This window comes from Otolemur garnettii, unplaced genomic scaffold (assembly GCF_000181295.1).
Source record: "Otolemur garnettii isolate 467f Iridium unplaced genomic scaffold, OtoGar3 scaffold00050, whole genome shotgun sequence".
In the NCBI taxonomy this organism is placed as follows: Eukaryota; Metazoa; Chordata; class Mammalia; order Primates; family Galagidae; genus Otolemur; species Otolemur garnettii.
This window is the reverse complement of record NW_003852445.1, coordinates 9,579,173-9,601,829: the sequence shown is the minus strand read 5'-3', so window position 1 is coordinate 9,601,829 and position 22,657 is coordinate 9,579,173. Positions and strand designations below refer to the sequence as shown.

The 22,657-nt window shown below is 37.7% G+C and overlaps 1 protein-coding gene across 1 annotated transcript in view; it reads left to right on the top strand.

The window, feature by feature from the left end:
- TTBK2 (tau tubulin kinase 2) overlaps positions 1 to 22,657 on the top strand; it is a 155,250-nt gene that overhangs the window by 75,884 nt on the left and 56,709 nt on the right. Inside the window, exons 8-11 of the mRNA XM_003791760.3 lie at positions 2,554 to 2,646; positions 3,257 to 3,382; positions 16,698 to 16,855; positions 21,892 to 22,108. Of these exons, the coding sequence (XP_003791808.1) occupies positions 2,554 to 2,646; positions 3,257 to 3,382; positions 16,698 to 16,855; positions 21,892 to 22,108 (594 nt within the window). The remainder of the gene's footprint in view (positions 1 to 2,553; positions 2,647 to 3,256; positions 3,383 to 16,697; positions 16,856 to 21,891; positions 22,109 to 22,657) is intronic.

The window sequence follows — 22,657 nt, the reverse complement described above, 5'->3', positions numbered from 1 at the left end:
AAAATTATAGACTGATGTCTCTAATGAATATTGATGCAAAAATATTCAATAAGATCCTAGCAAACAGAATCCAGCAACACATCAAACAAATTATATACATCATGACCAGGTGGGTTTCATCGCAGGATCCCCAGGATGGTTCATTTTATGCAAATCTATAAATATAATACATCACTTAAAGAAAATAAAAAAGACCATATGATTCTCTCAATTGATGCAGAAAAAGCTTTTGATAATATCCAGCATCCTTTCTTGATCAGAATGCAAAAGAAAATAGGTATAGAAGGAATATTTCTTAAACTGATAGAGGCCATCTACAGTAAACCCACAGCCAATATCGTGTTGAATGGAGTAAAATTGAAATCATTTCCACTCAGATCAGGAACCAGGCAAGGTTGCCCATTGTCTCCGCTGCTTTTTAACATTGTAATGGAAGTCTTAGCCATTGCAATCAGTCATGAGAAGGCAATGAAGGGTATCCAAATAGGATCAGAGGAGATCAAACTGTCAGTATTCACAGATGATATGATTGTATATCTGGAAAACACCAGGGACTCAACTACAAAACTCCTAGAAGTGATCAAGGAATACAGCAGCATCTCAGGATACAAAGTCAATACTCACAAATCTGTAGCCTTTATATATACACGAACAATAGTCAAGGTGAAAAAGCAATCAAGGACTCTATTCCCTTTACAATAGTGCCGAAGAAGATGAAATATCCGGGAGTGTACCTCAGAAAGGATGTGAAAGATCTCTATAAAGAGAACTATGGGGTGGAGGGAGGGGGATTGTAGGGATCACTTCTGAGGTTTATCTTACAAGGGTACAAGTGAATCTTTCTAAGAGTAGAATGTGAACGTTTTAAAATAATAACTAAGAAAATGACACGAAGGCTGTGTTAACCAATTTGATGGAAGTGTTTTGGATTGTGTGTGAAAACCCCACACTGTACCCCAGAAGTGCATTAATGTACATAGTCACCATTCAATAAAAAAAGAAAACTATGAAAAAAAAAAGAAGAAGAAGATAAAAGAAAACTATGAAACTCTGAAAAAAGAAATAGCTGAAGATGTTAACAAATGGAAAAATATACCATACTCATGGCTGGGAAGAATCAACATTGTTAAAATGTCTATACTTACCAAAGCAATCTATAGATTTAATGCAATCCCTATTAAAGTACCTCTGTCATACTTTAAAGATCTAGAAAAATTAGTACTTCATTTTATATGGAAACAACCTCAACTCTTGGGCCTCTGCCTCCCAAAGTGCTAGGATTACAGGTATGAGCCATCACACCTGGCAACATTCTTATTTTATATTTTGCATTCTATAATTATATTTCTGAAATCCTGAGATTTTTTATTCTCTTCTTTGTAGCTACTCCTGACATTAGCTTATGATAGCCTGCTTCTTTTTTTTTTTTTGAGACAGAGCCTCAAGCTGTCCCCCTGGGTAGAGTGCCATGGCATCACAGCTCATAGCAACCTCCAACTCCTGGGCTCAAGCGAGTCTCCTGCCTCTGCCTCCCAAGTAGCTGGGACCACAGGCGCCCGCCACAACGCCCAGCTATTTTTTGGTTGCAGCCGTCATTGTTGTTTGGCAGGCCCGGGCTGGGGATTTGAACCCGCCACCTTAGGTGTATGTGGCTGGTGTCTTAGCCACTTTAGCCACAGGTGCCGAGCCCATAGCCTGCTTCTTAATATATTTTATAATTTTGAATAATGAACTTATATTTATTGAGGTTTTATCTACAGTACTATATGTCCTATGAGGCCTGAATTTAGGGCACTTTCATCACAAGAGGATTGTCATTTGCTTCTGTCATTACTGTAGGACGTAATCTCCTAGAAAACATTTGGAGTTAACTTCTTGGTTTGGGTTCCGAGACCAGACATGTGGTATAAATTTAACTGACAAATCTGAATGAGGAGCAAGCTTGTAGTAATAAACTCTAAGGGCAATTCTTTTTAAAACCATTCATGTTGTCCATTTAATAGTTAAATTTTACAGAAAAAAGTATTACAGTATAATATATTCACCAGATATTGCTCTAAGGATGTAACCTTTATAGGGTCCTGTTTATATGGCAGGAGTGGGAGTGGGAGTCTCAGTTACAACTCCTGTCCTGTGTAGGGCCAAATCCTTTACACTTGTCCTTTTCCTGGTTGATAAAATCTATGACAGATACCTCCAGAATAGCCAAAGCTAGAGCTTTAGCATCAGCTTGCTTCTTCTGTTTCTAATTTAAAAAATTTTTTTTGGATTTTAGGATTTTCCTTACTTCTTAATGAACTCATTAATGAATGGGCTATTCATTATTTATATTATTATTTCCAGCATTTCTGAGTCTTCCAGTATTGTTTCCAAAGGTTTTCTAATACATATTCTGCTATGTAGATTGCTATATAGCTATGTAATATATGTATACAGGTATATTTATCAGATAATTTTGTGGGGAATATAGTTAATAAAGTGAAACTAAATGGTTAGACCTTAATGTAATACACTTACTATGTATTGTGACTGAATTCTGTTTTGTTTATGAAGGAAATGGGAAGACATGATGACCTTTGGTCCTTATTCTACATGTTGGTGGAGTTTGTGGTTGGTCAGCTGCCTTGGAGAAAAATAAAAGACAAGGTAATTTGGGCATTAGAGATGTTAATTTTGGCAGGGGAAGGAATAAAAATTTCCCCTGAGTAAGCATTTTTGCCTTAAAATGTATAAGCACTTTCACTATATCCCAGTATTCTTATTTGTCTCTCTTATGAGCTGATATTAGAGATCTAATTAATGTTATGATTTTTTCTACATAGGTAGAGAATAGATGCTAATTGAAGTATAGTCATTGCTTCTGATTTGATTTTTAGCCCTCCCTTTTAGCTTTTAATTCTACTAGTTCTCTTTTTTTGTCAAATGAGCTTTTAACTTTTAATTGTCATATCATATTGCTTGATTTGAAAACTTTAAACACATGTATTGATAGAGCAGACCAGATTTAAGATAAATTCTTTTGTAGCCTATCAATTTTGATGCAGAACTCTTTTACTTTTTTGGTTTTGCATTATACATTTTTTCCCTTCTTTAAAACACCCTGCATTATGCTATTAGTAAGAGCGCAGTTCTTGTTTATACTTAATTACCTGCTATTTCGTTCCCTAGTACATACCCTTGAGACTGTTATCGAGGGTTCTTAATGCATAGATGCCAAGCAAAATTGACTTTAGTTCCTTTTCTCTTTACTTCCCAGGAGCAAGTAGGCTCTATTAAGGAGAGGTATGATCATAGGCTCATGTTGAAACATCTCCCTCCAGAATTCAGCATCTTCCTAGACCATATCTCCTCATTGGATTATTTTACAAAACCGGACTACCAGGTAACCGTCTTTGTGAGTTCTGTGGGTTAATTCCTCTTTCACTCTTAGTCTCTACCTTCACTCCTTATAGCTTTGAGGGGATATAAATGAGTATGGGAGGTCTCATAAGAATAATACTATTTTAATACATATTGAGAAATGTCGTAAAATTAACTGATAGTGAGAGTGCCTGTGTGTGTTGTGTTTTGTGTGTTTCCTCCCTTCTGAATGAACATATTCATTAGCGTTTCAGGTTTGTTCATCATGTAACAGATTTTACTTTTCCTGCTGTTATTCATCCAGTGTGTAGAACTGCTGATAGTTCAAATAATGAAAATTCTATGGCTAGTTCATCAACCAGAAAGAAATGTCCAACTAGGTAATATATCTTTTGAGAGATTGAAGACTACATATCATATGTTAATATGCTATGTGACAGCAGTTATTGAATGTATTGGCTCTGCTTTGTCTGTAGTCAGTGAATCATTTCCTTAGAGAAACACTTAATGAGGCCTTATGAGGTTGACTAGATTTACCACAAACTGCATCCCTAACCCCAAACAGCTATATTTCAGATGTTTATATTGCTCTTAGGGAGAACTTGGTCAGGGCTTAATGCAAAATAATTGCTAACACTGAAAACTAAATGAAGCCCACATGTAGATTAATAATATGTACGAGTGCATCATTTTCATTTATAAAAGGCAACACATAGACTTTATTGCCTGTTAATGGAAGTTTTAAATTCTAAAGTATTGACCGGGCGCTGTGGCTCATGCCTGTAATCCTAGCACTCTGGGAGGCCAAAACGGGTAGATTCCAGCCTGAGCCAGAGTAAGAACCCCTCTCTAAAAATAGCCAGGCGTTGTGGCAGGTGCCTGTAGTCTCAGCTACTCAGGACGCTGAGCCAAGAGAATCATTTGAGCCCAAGGGTTTGAGGTTGCTGTGAGCTGTGACACTGCGGCACTCTAACAAGGGTGACAAAGAGAGACTCTTGTCTCCAAAAAAATAAAAAAATGAATAAATTCTAAAGTGTTGTCATTGTTACCCGAAGACTAAGAATATCTACAAAACAGTGAATTTATTTGCAGATAGTAATTATTTCTCTATGAAAGTGTTGCTTTTGTATAAGATACAAACAAGAACAAAGCAGAGAGGCAATCTTGGGTCCTTAGAGACCTTGACTGGGTGAGTTTGTTATCTTCTTTCCCATATGGCAATTTGCATTGTAAACTATATGGACAGCCTAACAAATTGAGAAAATACATTATACATATATGAGTTGCTTTGGAATGTGTTTTTATATTTACATTTTATGTGTATTTTCTGAAATGTAGAAAGTTTACATAACTTATACTAAAATAAAGGAATTATACCATAAGACTAGATTTTTTTTTTTTTTTTTTTTGAGACAGAGCCTCAAGCTGTCCCCCTGGGTAGAGTGCCGTGGCATTACAGCTCACAGCAACCTCCAACTCCTGGGCTCAAGCGAGTCTCCTGCCTCCGCCTCCCAAGTAGCTGGGACCACAGGCGCCCGCCACAACGCCCGGCCATTTTTTTTTTTTTTTTTGGTTGCAGCCGTCATTGTTGTTTGGCGGGTCCGGGCTGGGGATTCGAACCCGCCACCTTAGGTGTACGTGGCTGGCGCCTTAGCCTGTTGAGCTATAGGCGCCGAGCCCATAAGACTAGATTTAAGAGAGGCTAGAAAATATTGCGAATTTCTCACCTTGGGTACTAATACTTTTTATTGGCAAAATGTGTTCGGGCATATAAAAGTTTAAGATAATAAAACATTTTTTGTCATATTCTACCAAAAGATTATCATTTTCACCAGCTAAAGTTTGAAATTTAGACCTATAATTAAATTAAATTAACAAATTATTCTCAAATTTCTTATTTGGATATTCTCTTAGGAGCATCTCTATTACTTAATAACAAAACAAAGTTTAGTAATTTTCCCATTTTTAGAAGGGATAAAACAGGCATGACATTTTCTTTGTTTCACAGATTCTATAAATCTGGCCTTCTATAAGCACTGATTGGGAACAGAGAGCAGGTGGACAGGAGAGAATAATTGGGAAAAAGACTTCGATATAAGTGATCAGTGTGCTCTGATGACCAGTATCAATGTGTCATCGTGTTCCCAGGTTTGAGCTGTGCAGCTTCTGCCTCTTGCTTCCCTCACAGAGCCTTGCTAGTCTTCTTTTTCAGAAAAATTACTCTGCTTTGAATTTGAGTGTTCTTATGAACTGATGCTGTCCCTATGGATAATTTACAGTTTGAAATTCATTCCTGAATTTGATTTTAATTGCTGTTCTTTAAAATTTTAAATTCCTCTTGAGACAACGAGAGTAGTTAAAAACCACAAGGCTGGTGCAGTGGCTCATGCCTGTAATCTCACCCTTTGGAAGGCTGAGATGGGATGATTATTTGAGACCTGGAGTCTAAGACAGGACTGAGCAACATAGAAAGACCTATTGCTATAAAAAATGAAAAAATTAGCCAGGTGTGGTAAGATGTGCTTGTAGTCTCAGCAATTTGGAAGACTGAGGTGAGGGGATGACTTGAGCCCAGGAGCTATGATTGCATCCCTGTGCTCCAGCCTGGGCCAATCAATTAAGACCCTGTCTCTAAAAACAAACAAAAAACCCCAAAAACAACAAGAACAAACCTCCTCCAGCAACATGCATAAAGCATACCAATATTTAGCATGACTGCTTCACTAGCTGCGTTAAACATCAAATGGCAATGATATGTCTTCAGCTTTGTATGTTCTGAGCGAAGATCAAAGCAAATACATATTTTCTTTATAGTCAAAAAGTGTTAAGTGATACAGTTTTATAGAATGTGTAAATCTTTAAAAGATTTGTAAATCTTGGCCAGGTGCAGTAGCTCGTGCCTGTAATACTCTGGGAGGCTGAGGTGAGTGGTTGCCTGCGCTCATGAGTTCAAGATGAGACTTTGTCTCTAAAAAAATAGCTGGGCATTGTAGCAGCCACCTATAGTCCCAGCTACTTGGGGGGCTGAGGCAAGAAAATCGCTTAAGCCCAAGAGTTTGAGGTTGCTGTGAGCTGTGATGCCACAGGCACTCTACCAAGGGCAACAAAGTAAGACTGTCTCAAAAAAAGAAAGAAAGATTTGCAAATTCTTACAAATTAGAGTTTCTTGCCAAAGAACAATATTGCTTTAACAAGTTGTACATGACCAGCACGTCATCTGGTAGCCTGCTGTTGCTTACCCTAGTAGCAGGTACAGAGCTAGAAAGAGTATTTTGTTTCTTGCTAGGAGTCTTTCTTATGCATCTCTCACTTAGGGAAGGTATTATATTGTTTTGGGAAATTATATTAAATTTATCAGTACTTAGTATTTACGTATGAGTCCATCTTCCTAACTGACCTTTAAATTCTAGAAAAACAACTATATCCTATTTTATTTATTATTTTATTTATTATTTTTTTTTAATTGAAGATAGGGTTTGGCTCTGTTACCTAAGTATGAGGGCAGTGGTGTCATGATGGCTCACTGCAACCTCAAACTCCTGCACTAAAGTGATCCTTCTGCCTCAGCATCCCAAGTAGCTGAGACTACAAATAGGTTCCACCAAGACTCAGCTAATTTTTCTAGAGATGAGAGCTCACTCTGTTGCTTAGGCTGGTCTCGAACTCCTGACCTCAAGCAATTGTCCCACCTCTGTCTCCTAGAGTGCTCGATCACAAACATGAGCCATTGCACCTGGCTTTATTTTATTGTATTTTTTTTATCCCATGTTATACTTGTTACTATGCCTGACACCTAAATTTTTTACAAATGTTGGGTAAATTTAATTGACTTTTATTTTGGGGTAATAGTCTTCTACTTAGAAAATGTAAGGAGAATCAGCCTGCAAATGCATAAATACACAGAATTATAATAAAGATTAAAGCAGCTATCTTACTGTAATTATTGGTTTTTATCATTAGATTCTGAAATGTTTTAGCAACTATAAGAGACAAAGTGCTGGATTATGAATCTGAACAAATGGTAAAAATGCATAGAATTACACACACTCTATGAGTGCATGTGAAACAGGTGAAATTTGATAAACTCTGTTACTACCAATGTCATTTTCCTGGTTTTGGTATTGTATTATAGTATTTAAGATATTACCATAAGGGGAAACTGGGTGAAGGGGCCCTCCCTGTACTACTTTTGCAGCTTCCAGTTCTGGGCCAACATTTTCAATAATGCAGATAATGATAAAAACTTCAAATCTTGCTGTAGCCGTTTTATAATTTAAATAAAAATTTTAAAGGTGTCTTGAGAAAGGAAAATCTCTGAGGGGTTCCTGGTAAAATCCTTCTTGAATTTTACCACAGGAATCCCACATGTAGGTGACCCTGTTACTAGTGAGTGGCAAACTAAGATAGCAGTATATTGAATAAAGAAAAATTCTAGTGCCTTTTAGACATTATTATCACAATAACAATGACACGCAGTAATGTCACAGTAATACCTGGGTGGTATCCTTACCTTCATCTTCTGGAGTGTTAGTTTAGACATGTGTAGGATCACAGAACAGTAGAGCCAAAAGTTTTATCTGAACTCATTTCTAACTCATACAAGAAGATCTAAGCCCTTTCTGCGTTACTGTCGTGCTTCTCTTGGAGAGGTGACTGCAAACATAATAGGCACTATGAAGCAAATACTAACATGACTGGTTAAATGCAGTTAAAAAATAAAAAATTACTTAGAGAATTGTCAGATTATTGTCAATAATTAATATAAAATGTGATCCTGATAAGAATACAAGAAATATCTTCATTGGTGTATTCAGATTATGTTAAATATTAGCAAGTTGAGAAGACTAAAGAAATGCATAAAATACACACTGCCCCAACATTGCTAATGTCAAAGGATCAGATAGAGAGGAAATCCAAAGTTGAACAAACTTCATTAATCTTATCAGTATACTTTCCAGGTTTAAGAATTAAAGTATTTAACCATAGATTACATCAAATGCAGTAGATTTGCCTCTTCTTTAGGGGACTTAGAGCAGTTGTAGGATCCCTTAAGTCTGATAACATCTGAGTTAAATTTTTGAGAGAGCAAAAAGAGATTGGGGTAGAGAATAATAACACTACCATGTAAACCAAGCCCCAAAAGATAGGATTATTTTGGCTATGTAAAGAGCAAAAATAAGAGGAAGAATATTAAAAGTAGAGGGAAAAATATGTGCATATACAGGTCCCGATGGAAGAAAAGGACTGAAAGACAAGTGTGGCCTGACATAGTAAATGAGGGAAGAGAATGTTTTGAGATGAGTTTGGAAAGATTCAGAGACCAGATGATGCAGGGCCTAGTAGGCCTGTATAAAGAGTTTAGATTTTATTCTAAGTACAACAGGAAGCCTTGGAAGTATTATAAACAAAGCATGATGATCCAATTTGTGTGGTTTTTTTTTCAATTTGTGTTTTAAGAGAATTACTTTTGCAGTTGTGTGCATTGAGTTGAGGCAAAGGAGAATTAGAGACTAGTTGGAAAAGTATTGAGGTAGGGTGAGCTGTGCCTTGGAAAGAAAGATACCTCAAAAAAGAATCAATGTCTTAACACACCACAAAGGTTTATTTCTTGATTATGTAACACACTATTTGAGTTGTATAGCTTTCCTAGGCAATGCTTAAGTGGTAACCTGAACATCTAGGTTCTACCCATATTTTGACATTGCTGTCTTCCATATGTGGCCTTTACAGTCACCAGCAAGGGGAAGAGCAAGTGTGTGTGAAGACATAGGGATTTTATTGCCAGGCCTAGAAATGATCTGCAGTACTTTGGCATATACCCTATAGCCAGAACTCAATCACTGGAGGCCAGTTCTAATTGCAAGAGAGGCTGGGAGATAGAGTCTCCCCTTGTGGCTAGGAGGCAAGGAATGATGATCCCTTGACTTGGATATAAGTAGTGATGGATATGAATTCTTAACTCCATCTCCTTGACCTTACCTCCTTTCATTTCCCATTGTACTTATGTGATCCAGTTATATTAGATGCAGTCAAATGGAACTACCAGTCTTTCTCCTAGCATGCTTGTTTTAGGAAATTGAAAGCCTAACTCAGATGTCTGCTTCTTCACAGTCTCCATGATTGCTTTCATATGGGAGTAATTTCTTCTGCTCAACTTCTAAAAGTAGTTTGTTTTATCTTCTTATTAGATAAGCTACTTGAGAGCCAAGGTCTTGCACGTTTATGTCAGTTTCCATACTAATAGGCATTTAATGAAAGTTTGCCAAATTGAATGAAATCTACTTAAATTGATTGTTGCTTCTGTTGAATGTAAACCCCATGAAGACAGGGCAGTGTTTTGTTAACATTTGTATTCCTAGCACTCAGGGCAGTGGGCATTCAATGTATATCTGAATCAATGAATGGATATTTGATGTAACTATGGGATATAGTAGAGTCTTAGAACGTCCTTGTTTACTCAGATCACTTTAAATTCAGCTATAGATTCAGGAAATAGAAAATTTTAACATCTGTGATTGGCCTCCCCTTTGGCCCAATTAGTAATGCCTGTGTGCCACTACTCTCATGTAACTGGTATTCTCTGCCTTGGAAAGAATATCTTTTTCTCATTGCCAGGAGCCCAGTGGCCCTAAATCAGGCTGTACAAACTGTGACTCTAATATTTTAAAGAAAGTAGTTTTTCTGGCACAGTGTGGTCACTAACTGCAGCCAGCTTGCTTTAGCCACATTGATCTGAACAAATAGATACCTGTTCTAGTGCTGAAGGAAAAACTAGTTATGTGGTAACTAAAGGCAAAGATAATTTCAACTATATGCTGCTTTCTCCTTGCCTGCTGCTTGGCTAAAATTCTACAGAGTTATACTGCACTTAAAAGACTTATTTATTTATTTATTTATTTGAGATGGAGTGTCACTGTGTTGCCCAGGCTAGAGTGCCATGGCATCACCCTAGCTCACAGCAGCCTCACACTCTAGGGTTCAAGTGATCCTCCTGCCTCAGCCTCCCAAGTAGCTGGGACTACAAGTGCCCACCGTAGCACTCCCCCAATTTTTCTATATTTAGTAGAGATGGAGTTCTCCCTTTTCCTCAGGCTGTTCTCAAACTACTGAGCTCAAGGGATCCTCCTGCTTCAGCCTCCAAGAGTACTAGGATTAGAGGTGTGAGCCATTGCACCCTGCCTAAAAGACCTTTTTAAGTTGGTGCTTTACTGCACACCATTTGTATGACTTTCAAAATCTCAGTTTTGTAGTCTGTGCAGTGGTGAAAATACTGACTTCACAGTGTTGTTAAGATTTTAATAAGGCAATTCTGGGAATGATTTGCAAATTGTAAAGCATTGTACAAATTTAGGTGGTTTTACATGTACCTTAGTGACACTGTGTTTGTTTATAATTATTTTTCTTCATTATTTTACTTTATTCAACATAATTTCTGTATTAACAGAACTTTTATTTATTTATTTTTTATTTTAGATTAATATGAGGGTACAAGCAATTAGGTTACAATGTTTGTGTTTTACAGTTAGGGTCCCTATTATAGTTTTGTGCCTCACCCAGGAGGTATGCCATGTACCCTTCTTACATTGGACCCCTTAGGTAAGAACACACCAATCCCCCTCCTCTTACCTTCCTTCCTTTCCTCCCTTCTTTCTTCCCTCCTTTCCCCAACTTGAATTAGATTGAGTTTTTCTCTTATGTGGGTGTATATTAGTTCATCTGCTGGCTTCATATTCATATTGAATACATCGAATACTTGCTTTTCCATTCTTGTGATACTTTACTAAAGAGAATGTTCTCCAGCTCTATCCAGGTTAATGCAAAAGATGTAAACTCTCCATTTTTATGACTGAATAGTATTCCATGGTGTACATATACCTTGGTTTATTAATCCACTCATGGGTTGATGGACACTTGGGTTGATTCCACATCTTGGCAATTATAAATTGAACTACAGTAAACAATCTAGTGCAAATGTCCTTATGGTAAAATGATTTTTTCCTTCTGGGTACATCCCTAGTAATGGGATTGCAGGATCAACAAAACCTCTTTTATTTTCTTTCTATAGCTTTGTCCAGTTAAGGCAATAAGAAAATGTTACTTACCTTTTTTATTGGCTTTGTTAGGAGGCATCAAGAAGCTTGGGTATATTGTATTGCCAGGTACTTTACCTAGTGGGTTGACTGAGTGCCTGAAAGGGAAGACATTGATATCAGCCAGCACTTATGACTCAGTGATCAACTATAGTACCTCACAGCACTTCAGATTCTGGGGAAACTGACCATGGGGGGACTCCTGAGTTGCTCCACTATCTTGGTATGCTGTCATGTGCCATATAATGACGTTTTAGTCAGCAGGGGACCATATACACAACAGTGGTCCAATAAGCTTATAATATTATATTTTTATTATACTTTTTCTATGTTGAGATATATTTAGATACACAAATACTCATTATGTTACACATGCCCATAACATTCAGGAACATGCTGTATAGTTTTATATCCTCAGAGCAATAAGCTATACCCTCTAGTCTAGGTATATAGTAGGCTGTACCATCTAGGTTTGTAAACGTACACTCATGTTTGCATGATGGCAAAAGGGCACATTTTGTCTGAATGTATCTCCATCATTAAGTTATGCCTGAGGGAATGATGAAAACAGGTGAAGAAAACTCAGCAGTTTCCTCAGGTTTCTGTCTTTTGCTGATTCAAGTCTACAGAGGATAGGTGCAATTTAATTGTTTTTCTCTATCAATTTTGCTAATATCCCCAAGAAGAGCAGGTAAGTCAAACAAGTGCATTACTTTCTCTCTACTGCATATACATATTAATGAAGTGGGATAATTTCTTATACATTAAATAATCTGTCTTTGAGTCAACCAAGCCAACATAGCCATTCTGTTCTCTTCTTTAAGTGCTTTATTGATTCATTAATTTATCATTTATTAACTGAGATTTCAAGAATCAGAATTCTCAGTGAATTTTTAATATCACATTGCAAATATGTCTTATTTTTATAAAGGCTAGACTTGGTCTACATTCTCTTGGAAAGGGGATACTGGGGTTTGATACTCAGGTAAATATGATACAGGTATTGATTGCATTTTTGTGCTAAGTAAGAGGAGTGCTTCCCTAAGGCATCATGCCTAAATAAGATGACTGATTGCTATAAAGAATAAGGGCATCCAGGTGTGATGGCTCATACCTATAATCGCAACACTTTGGAAGGCTAAGGCAAGAGGAATGCTTGAGGCCAGGATCATTTTGAGACCAGTCTGGACAATATAGTGAGACCCTCATCTCAAAAAAATGAAAAAAATTATCTGGGTGAGATGGCAGCCTCCTGAAGTCCCAGCTACTCAGGAGGCTGAGGCAGGAGGATCCCTTGAGCGTAGAAGTTTGAGGGTACAGTGAACTATGACTGTGCCACTGTACTCCAGCATAGGCAACAGAGTAAAATCCCACCTTTAAAAAGAAAAAAGAAAGAATTAATATTCCAGATGGTAGGAGCTAGCACTAAGCATCTTTGTGGGGTACATAGTTAGATGTGTATTCAATTTATTTTAGATAATACATTTTTGTCATTTAATAAGAATGAGACCCCTTCTCTACTAAAAAGAGAAAAATTAGCTGAGTGTTGTGGCAGGTGCCTGTAGTCCCAGCTACTTGGGAAGGAGGCAGGAGGATTCCTTGAACCCAGGAGTTTGAGGTCACTGTGAGCTAAGCTGACACCTTGGCACTCTAGCCTGGGCAACAAAGTGAGACTGTCTCAAAAACAAACAAACCTCTCTGGCAGGTGGCTGCATCCTCTGGGAGTACACATCACCCTGGTTTGAGGACTTGGACTCTAAATTTAGAGAGTTTGTTTGAATTATCTAGAAGAATTTTCAGATTTCACCTTGTCCCCTTTCCAGTTTGTGAATTAGTCATAGTTACTCTCTGTTTTGAGGAGAAAATGTTTTATTCTCCAGTTGTATTGGAGTGTAAAAAGAATGAGAACCACTTAAGTTTACACCCACATGCACATATGCACACACTACTATATTTATGGAAACTATATATGGAGTCCTACTGTATTTATAATATAATTTATATTATTCTTAAACCTATTTGAATGCGTGACTGAATTGGCATTTTCTGGTTTTATTATTTATCTTAGCCAAAATGTAATGTGATGAATTTTGTTACCAAAAAAAGTGAGTCCTTGACTTGTCCTGTTTCTACTATCTCAGTCTGATGATAGGGTTTAGAGCTTTCCTGATCCTGAGTTGGAAAATTAGTTTGCTGGATTAGAAATGTTTTTTTATTCCTTTAAAATATCTGCAGTACTCTGTCCAGTCTGATCGTTTGTTCCCACTAGGTTGCCTTTAAATGCCTGGATGCTTTTAGCTGTCTTCCTGTTTCTTTTGTTCTGTGTCCTCATATTTCTGCCTCCTGGTGCTGATCTCTACTATTATCATCATAGTAACAAATGGTTTCTAATTTGAGGTCCAATGCCATAGAATACATTTTCTAATACATATAATACTGTGATAAACGTAAGACGATAATTCCATGGTAAAAGGACGTTGGACATAAAAACCATTTAGGATCATTCCTGTTGCAGCATGGTTATCAGCAGAGAATTTAGCAGAGGCAGCCTAAGTGCTCACACAGCAAGGCAATTGCTACCTCACTGACAGGGACTCTGACTTTTGGGAAGCATGCATTTCTTTGAGAACCTTTGAGAGCCGATGAGAACCTTGATTTCAGACTCAGGAGAGAGGGTCAAAGTTTGGCACTTCACTTCTCACATACTGGGTCCCAATCCATCTTTCTTTCCTCCTTAGTGTTTTCTGCAGCCCTCAGCCTTTGATATTTTGGGGAAATCTAAGCTATAACATAGGTAACTTAGATCAACAAAAGTAGGATCAGGAAGGAGAAGGACAATTGGCAGAAGATGGGAGGGATGAGGCGGGATCTCACCTAATGTACACATTGTGAGGATATATAACATGCCTTCTGGGTGAGGGGCTCTTTTACAAATGGAAGTTTATGGGCAGCACCTGTGGCTCAGTGGGTAGGGCGCCGGCCCCATATGCTGATGGTGGTGGGTTCGAACCCGGCCCCAGCTAAACTGCAACAACAACAACAACAACAAGAAAAACTTAAACAAACAAAAACAAATAGAACTTTACCCTGGAAGTGAGAACAATGTTACCTAAAAATTTGTACCGTCATGTTAATTTGAAATAAATTAAAATAATAATAATAATAAATTAAAATTTAAACCAAAGGACCAAAGAAAAATTTTCCAGATTTTATAACCACATCTTTTCTAATTCCTTTTTCTTTTTAGTTTCTTTTTCTATATACATTACTTTACTTTTCTTTTTGGAACGTAAATGAAAAGTAGGGTCCTCTGACCTTTTTAGTACATATTATTACAAATAAACATTTATTCTTAGAATATTTTTAGAGTATTATGTGTAAGACAATGTGTTAGACCCTGAAGATACAGTGATGACTAAAGTCAGACAAATGCTGGCTTTTTGGAGCTTATAGTCTAGATTGAAAGAAAAATTAATGAAATAATTAGCAATAACTGTAGAAATAACTATACAGTATTGACAATGGATAACAGTTCTTCCATGTTGAAACGATATCTTTACTTGCAGGCTAGAACACTGCATTTTGGTTTTCCTACTTCACCAATCACTCTTTTTTTGTTTCCTTTGCGAGTCTTTCTCTTCCTTCTATCTAATGTTGGAAGTATTCTAGGTCTTAGCCCTTGGACCTTTTTGCTCTTTACTTTCCTGTGATGATACCAGCAGGTCCTAGGCTTTAAGTTATACCTGTTGGTACTGTGAGCTTATGGCACCCAAAATTTGTATCTGTGTTTCCTATTCCTCCCTAAAATAAATTCCAATATTCTAATCCCCAAACTCACTGCTTTTCATTTCACTGCATTTACCCAGTGATTCACTCTTACAGCTTTCATCTGATGTATCAACAAGGATTTTTGGCTACACCACTAGATTATGGCCAAATCCTACCACTCTTAACCACAGGTACTGTTATCATCCTGGTTCAGCTGATACTAGGCTCCTAACTGGTCATCTGTTCCAAGCACCCTCATTCTCATCTCAGTTTATGGCATGTACTGGCACTTAATATTTGAAGTAATCTTTCTGAAGCCTAAAATAGACCTGTACAAAATCCTCCAATGAAGAAGTGCTGATTTCAGATCTAGGGAAGGAAATGTACAAGATGAATCTCAGAGGATAGGATACTAAAAGAGCAACAGAAATAATGACGGAAGGCGCCAGCCACGTACACCTAAGGTGGTGGGTTCGAATCCCCAGCCCGGACCCGCCAAAACAACAATGACGGCTGCAACCAAAAAATAGCCGGGCGTTGTGGTGGGCGCCTGTGGTCCCAGCTACTTGGGAGGCGGAGGCAGGAGACTCGCTTGAGCCCAGGAGTTGGAGGTTGCTGTGAGCTGTAATGCCACAGCACTCTACCCAGGGGGACAGCTTGAGGCTCTGTCTAAAAAAAAAAAAAAAAAGAAATAATGACGGGAGGATGATGCCATAATCAAAAAATTGAAAATGATGCTACTAACAGAAGCAGTAAAGGTCTTTGTGAGATTCTTCTGAAGTCCACCTCAGATTTTAGGAACCTAGGTAAAAAAATGAAATTATATAGCATAGAAATTCATAGACAGAAACAGTAAAGGTCTTTATGAGATCCTTCTGAAGTCCACCTCAAAACTTAGGAAACTAAAGGTAAAAAAATGAAATTATGTAGCATAGAATCACAAGAGGACAAATTTCTTCTTGATAATTTGTGCATGGAAAAACACATATTTTAAGAATTTTTAAAATCCACAAAAAGAAAAAATTGGAAGAAAGCACAATAAACTTCTGTATGCTCTTTACCTATACATGCCATCTATTATGATACCACAATCAACCTTGGTTGTTTTTTTAGATTTAACCATATTTAAATGTCTTTTGTGTGTATGTGTGCTTTTTGGCAAATGATAAAATAGTTAAACTGAATACATACTTACACATACATGTCACACCTCCTTTTGCTAAACAATTGAAAGTAGGTTATACTTCATTGTGTATCTTCCAAAACATAAACATTCTCCTACACAACTGAGAAATATCAACATTAATTCAATATCATCATTTACATATAATTCTTATTCAGATTTCCCTGTTTGAACCATCACTTTTTAAGTAAAATCCTATTATAAAACTGTTTTATGAATCTGGAATGCTTTCTCTTGTGGAAGAAAGTAACTGTGTTTACTGTTGGCTTACTCTAGTTTTTGTTTTTGTGATTTAGCTTCTTACATCCGTGTTTGACAACAGCATTAAGACCTTTGGAGTAAGTGAAAGTGACCCTTTTGACTGGGAGAAGACTGGAACTGATGGCTCCCTAACAACCACCACCACTTCTACCACCCCACAGTTGCACACCCGCTTGACCCCTGCTGCAATTGGGTATGTCTAAGCAGACCCTTTAATGTATCTTTTGCTAGATGCATTGTGGTGGTTTGTGCCTGTAGGGATACTGATGCTGGTGGATTGCCTGAGCTCAGGAGTTCAAGATCAGCCTGAGGAATAGCAGACCCCATCTCGCTAAAGTAGAAAAACTAGCCAGGTGTGGTGGTGCATGCCTATAGTCCCAGCTGTTTGGGAGGCTGAGACAAGAGGATGGCTTGAGTCCAAGAATTTGAGATTGCTGTGAGCTGTGACACCATGGCACTCTACCCAGGCCCACAGTGAGACTCTATCTCAAGAAAAAAAGAAAGAAAAGAAAAGAAATTTATTTCATCCACTTTCCTCACATGACCTTCCTTGAATTAATAAGCTTTTTTTTTTTTTTGGCAGTTTTTGGCCAGGGCTGGGTTTGAACCCGCCACGTCCAGCATATGGGGCCAGCACCCTACTCCTTTGAGCCACAGGCACCGCCCTTCGCTTTTTGTTTTTAATGCTTTTCTTTTATGTATATTTAATATATTTCTTTTTGTTTTTTATTTTGTTTTTGTCTTTTCTTCCTGATCTTTTTTTTTTTGAGACAGTGTCTCACTATGTTGCCCTTGGTAGACAGCGACATCAAACTCCTGAGCTTAAGCAGTTCTCTTGCTTCAGCCTCCCAAGTAGCTGGGATTACAGGTGCCCACCAGAATGCCCAGCTATTTTTTTGTTGCAGTTGTTTAGCTGGCCTGGGCCAGGTTCAAACCTGCTACCCTTGGTGTATGTGGCTCGCGCTGTAACCACTGTGCTACAAGTGCTAAGCCCTTTTTTTTTTTTTTAATCTGCACTGGTTGCTTTAATCTGTTTGGTTAAAAAAAAAAAGGGAATAGGGAAAAATCATCACACACTCTAAGTTAATTGGAATTTATTTTTTTTTTTTTGTCATTGGATTTCTTTTGAGACTTGGGTCTCACTATATTGCCCAGGCTGGAATACAGTGCCTATTCACAGATGCAGTCATAGTGCACTGCAGCCTCAAACTCCTAGGCTCAAGCTATCTCCTGCCTCAGCCTTTGAGTACCTGGGACTATAGGCATGCACCACTGCATCTGCCTCTGATGATTTTTATATTGAAAGAATTAGAAAATTTTTATATTGTTGAATTAGAACATTTTGGAGGGACTCACATAATTAGAGTTGATACCACAGTGGTCTTGTCTAAAGGGTCCTAAATGTAAGACTCTTTACTAGCTGCAGAACTGCAACAGATTTTTTTTTATATATCTATTTCTAGGAACCATCTAGACCCACTAAATCAGAATGTTTAGGAATGGAACACAGAAGTCCACACATATCAAGTGTTAATGCTTATCAGAGTTTGGGACTTAACTGCCCTAGTTCAACTGCCCCATTTTACAAGTGAGGGAGTAATCCTAACACTGAAGTAAATCATCCAACTTCTGATAAATATTAGTGGTAGAGCTGGAACCAGTCCAACAATTTTGGTTTCTATGTTAGTGCTTTTGTCCTTCCTTTCAATTTTTGTTAAAAGTAGATAAATCTCCAACTTACAAAAATGTAGGTGATAGGACTTCCAGGTAGCTGAAGACAGTGAAAGTAGTTTAAGTTCCTATCCTTCAGTATTTCCTCCAAAAAAACACAGAATAACAAAAAAGGAAAACTAAAATTATGCAAAAACCATGTCCTCAAGCATAACTTGAAGACAGGATGACCAAACTACAAGATAATATTTTAAGTAAAAAGAGAAAAAACAGATACCAAAGCCTAGTGCAATACCTCTCATGCTCTTGCCTCACCTAACCCTGCCAAAGGCTTTTAAAGATGGACCGTGAAAAACTGTGGGGAAGAAGGTAATTAGCAATAAGACTTATGGTTGATCTAAAAATCAAGGCTAGAAAGACTTTAAACCCCTTCTAAAAAAGTATCTGGGCTCGGCGCCTATAGCTCAACCGGCTAAGGCGCCAGCCACGTACACCTAAGGTGGTGGGTTCGAATCCCCAGCCCGGACCCGCCAAAACAACGATGGCTGCAACCAAAAAATAGCCGGGCGTTGTGGTGGGCGCCTGTGGTCCCAGCTACTTGGGAGGCGGAGGCAGGAGACTCGCTTGAGCCCAGGAGTTGGAGGTTGCTGTGAGCTGTAATGCCACGGCACTCTACCCAGGGGAACAGCTTGAGGCTCTGTCTCAAAAAAAAAAAAAAAAAGTATCTGGATAGATTAGATGATGGACTTAAAGGAAGTAAAAATATACATGACTCAAATAAAATCAAAGAGGGAGGCTGGGCAAGGTGGCTCATGCCTATAATCCTAGTACTCTGGGAGGTGGAAGTAGGTGGATTGCTTGAGCTCAGGATTTCCAGACCAGCCTGAGCAAGAGTGAGACCCTGTCTCTAAAAAAGTAGCCAGGTGCTGGGCAGCTCAGTGGGTAGGGCACTGGCCACATATACCAAGGCTGGTGGGTTCAAACTCCGCCCAGGCCAGCTAAAACAACAATGACAACTGCAACAACAGCTACAACAAAACAGATGGGCATTGTGGCGGGCACTGGTAGCCCCACCTACTTGGGAGACTGAGACAAGAGAATCACTTAAGCCCAAGAGTTTGAGGTTGCTGTGGGCTATGCCACAGCACTCTACCCAGGGCAACAGCTTGAGACTCTGTCTCAAAAAAAAAAAGTAACTAGGCATTGTGGCAGGTGCCTAGTTCCAGCTACTTGAGAGGCTGAGGCAAGAGGATCATTTGAGCCCAAGACTTTGAGGTTGCTGTGAGCTGTGATGCCATAGCACTCTACCCAGGGGTGACAAAGTAAAACTATCTCAAAAACAAAAAATGAAGGGGGTGAAATGCCCTTTGTCAGTTGAGTGGTAAAGAAAAAAGAAATCTGTCAGATGGGGTCTAACCAAGAGAGAGAAATTCACAATAATTTCAGTAGGAAAAAATACAAAGAATTACTTAAAAATTATTTTTATTGATTCATAATAATTATGTGTACTTATGGGGTACATGTGATATACTGATACATGTATATAATGTGTGTTGATCAAATCAGGGTAATTAAACTATCCATCACCTCACATATTCATCCTTTTTTTGTGTTGGGGACATTTCAAACCTTCTTTTCTAGCTACTTCAAAATACACAATATTGTGTATTGTTAATTATAGTAAATAACAGAGAATTGTAGTAGCATAGGATTGAGTGGTAAGAAGTAAAGAGAAATGTAAAGAATGCAGTACAAACATAAGGTACAACTACTACTAGAACTGAGATTAAGCATCCAAGGAAGAGTTATTCTACCACTGCCCAAGGGCTGAGGTTCAGGCCTTATTAGGAAAGGAAAAAATTTGAATTGATTCAACTCAGAAAAGAAATGGAAGGAAAGGGTGGCGCTTGTGGCTCAAGGAGTAGGGTGCTGGCCCCATATGCCGAGGGTGGTGGGTTCAAACCCAGCCCTGGCCAAAAACTACAAAAAAAAAAAAAAGGAAAGGAAAGGAAAAAACAAAATTATCTCATATTTGAAGACTATCTTACAAGGTACACAAAGCCAAATAGATTAAAAATGAAATTTTAGTAAATGTAGTTTAAATAAAAGCAAGGAAAAACCCCAGGAGAATGAAAATGAAATAAAGAAATAATTTAAAAGGATTAAAGAGAAAATGCCAAAGTAAGGCAGAGAAAGAAGGATTAATGTTCATATTATTGGAGTCCCTGAAGAAGAAAAACAAAATAAAACTAAATAAAACTGAGTAACCCAATAATAAAAGGTTAAATTAGAAAATAGAGGACTAAGAGCATTTAAAGGGATATAGGTCCAAAAATAACTATTAGAACAGAAATGCAAACCTTGAAATGAAATTATTTACACATTAAAGTGCAAAGGATACCCATTTGTAGAAAGAGAAATATAGCAAACATAATAAAATATGCATAATTTTTAAAAACTATGATAGAGCTTTTCCCTTCTAAGAAATCTATGGTTTTAGATCTTACATTTAGGCCATTTTGAGGGGTTTTTTTGTGTATAGTGTTAAGATAAGGCTTCACTTTCATTCTTGTGTATGTGAAAATCCAGTTTTCCCAGCACCATTTATTGGGCCCCATTGTGTCTTCTTGGTCCCCTTGTTGAAAATTAGTCGACCATATAAAATATCTGCACTTCTGTGTTCATTGCAGCATTATTTACAATAGGCAAGATAAGAAACATTATACTAAGTAAAATGAGCCAGACACAGAAAGAAAAATATCTCATTTATATGTAGAATATATATGTATGTATATATATGTACAAGTATATACACACATACAAACACACAGAGGGTGCTAAAAATGTATACACATTTTAAGAAAGGAAAAAAACTATTAAAAGTGTAATATTCAAGTCACATTTGACTTTTGCAATTACAAGAGATACAAGATACAATATTCAAGATAACAAAAGTTACTGGAATATATTGCCATTTGTCTAACTGAGCCCTTACTTAACCCCAGGTATTCCAGACCATCATAGGCAACATAGTGAGACCCCATCCCTTAAATAAAAGAAAGAAAAATGGGTAAAAAGTAGGAAATGTTATTATAATTGGCAAAGACTTCTTGGAAAATAGATGAAATGTTTCTGACTTTTAAAATGCTTGTCAAGCCAGGTATGCTTTCATATATCTATAATAATCAGAAAGTTGAGGTGGGAGAATTGCTTGAGCCCAGGAGTTCAAGGCTGTAGTTCTCTATAATTATGCCTGCCAATAGCCACTGCACTCCATCCTGGGCAACATAGTGAGACCACATCTCAAAACAAATAGATTAGCTAATATTCTATTATTAGAATTTGTTAAAATTCATCTTAAAAATTCTAATTGATCAGAATTTAAGCTTCATGTTGTAGAATTGGCATGACCTAAGTTTTCTAAGTTTTTAAAAACTGTTTTAATTCTATATGGACTTAATAATTTAAATCAAGAAACAAAATATAAGATAGTTTCATAATAATTTTTGATTCTGGTCTTTTAAAGTTTTTTACCTTTTTTTGTCCTCTCATTTTTAGAATTGCCAATGCCACTCCCATCCCAGGAGACTTGCTTCGAGAAAATACAGATGAGGTGTTTCCAGATGAACAGCTTAGTGACGGGGAGAATGGCATCCCTGTTGGTGTGTCACCAGACAAATTACCTGGATCTCTGGGACACCCTCGTCCCCAGGAGAAAGATGTATGGGAAGAAATGGATGCCAACAAGAACAAGATAAAGCTTGGAATTTATAAGGCATGTATTTCTTGCACAGGAAGTGATATCTTTCTATGTGCTTATTATTTTTCTCTTATTGTTACAGCAAAGTACTCCCAATTTTGAATGAGAAGAGAACTGACGTTTTGCTAGTTAGTCAGATATTTGGAATTGCAATATTTTGACTAACTTGGCCCATAGCACTTATGTTGTAGACACCAAAAGTTAATCTTTGTCTTATATTTTGTGGGAAAGATGTAATATTTTAAAGGAATGTCCAGACACTAAGTCTAAAAGAAGACACAACTATAGAACAGAAAGGAATATTCTTTCCAAATGTGACAAGACTGGGCCCTTTCTTTAGTGTGCAACAGTAGAATCTCAAAGACTCGTTCTAAAACTTTTCTCGAATAGAGGTAGAGGCTCGGCACCTGTGGCTCAAGTGGCTAAGGTGCTAGCCATGTACACCCAAGGTGGCGGGTTCGAATCTAGCACAGGCCCTCCAAACAACAATGACGGCTGCAACCAAAAAATAGCCGGGCGTTGTGGCGGGCGCCTGTGGTCCCAGCTACTTGGGAGGCGGAGGCA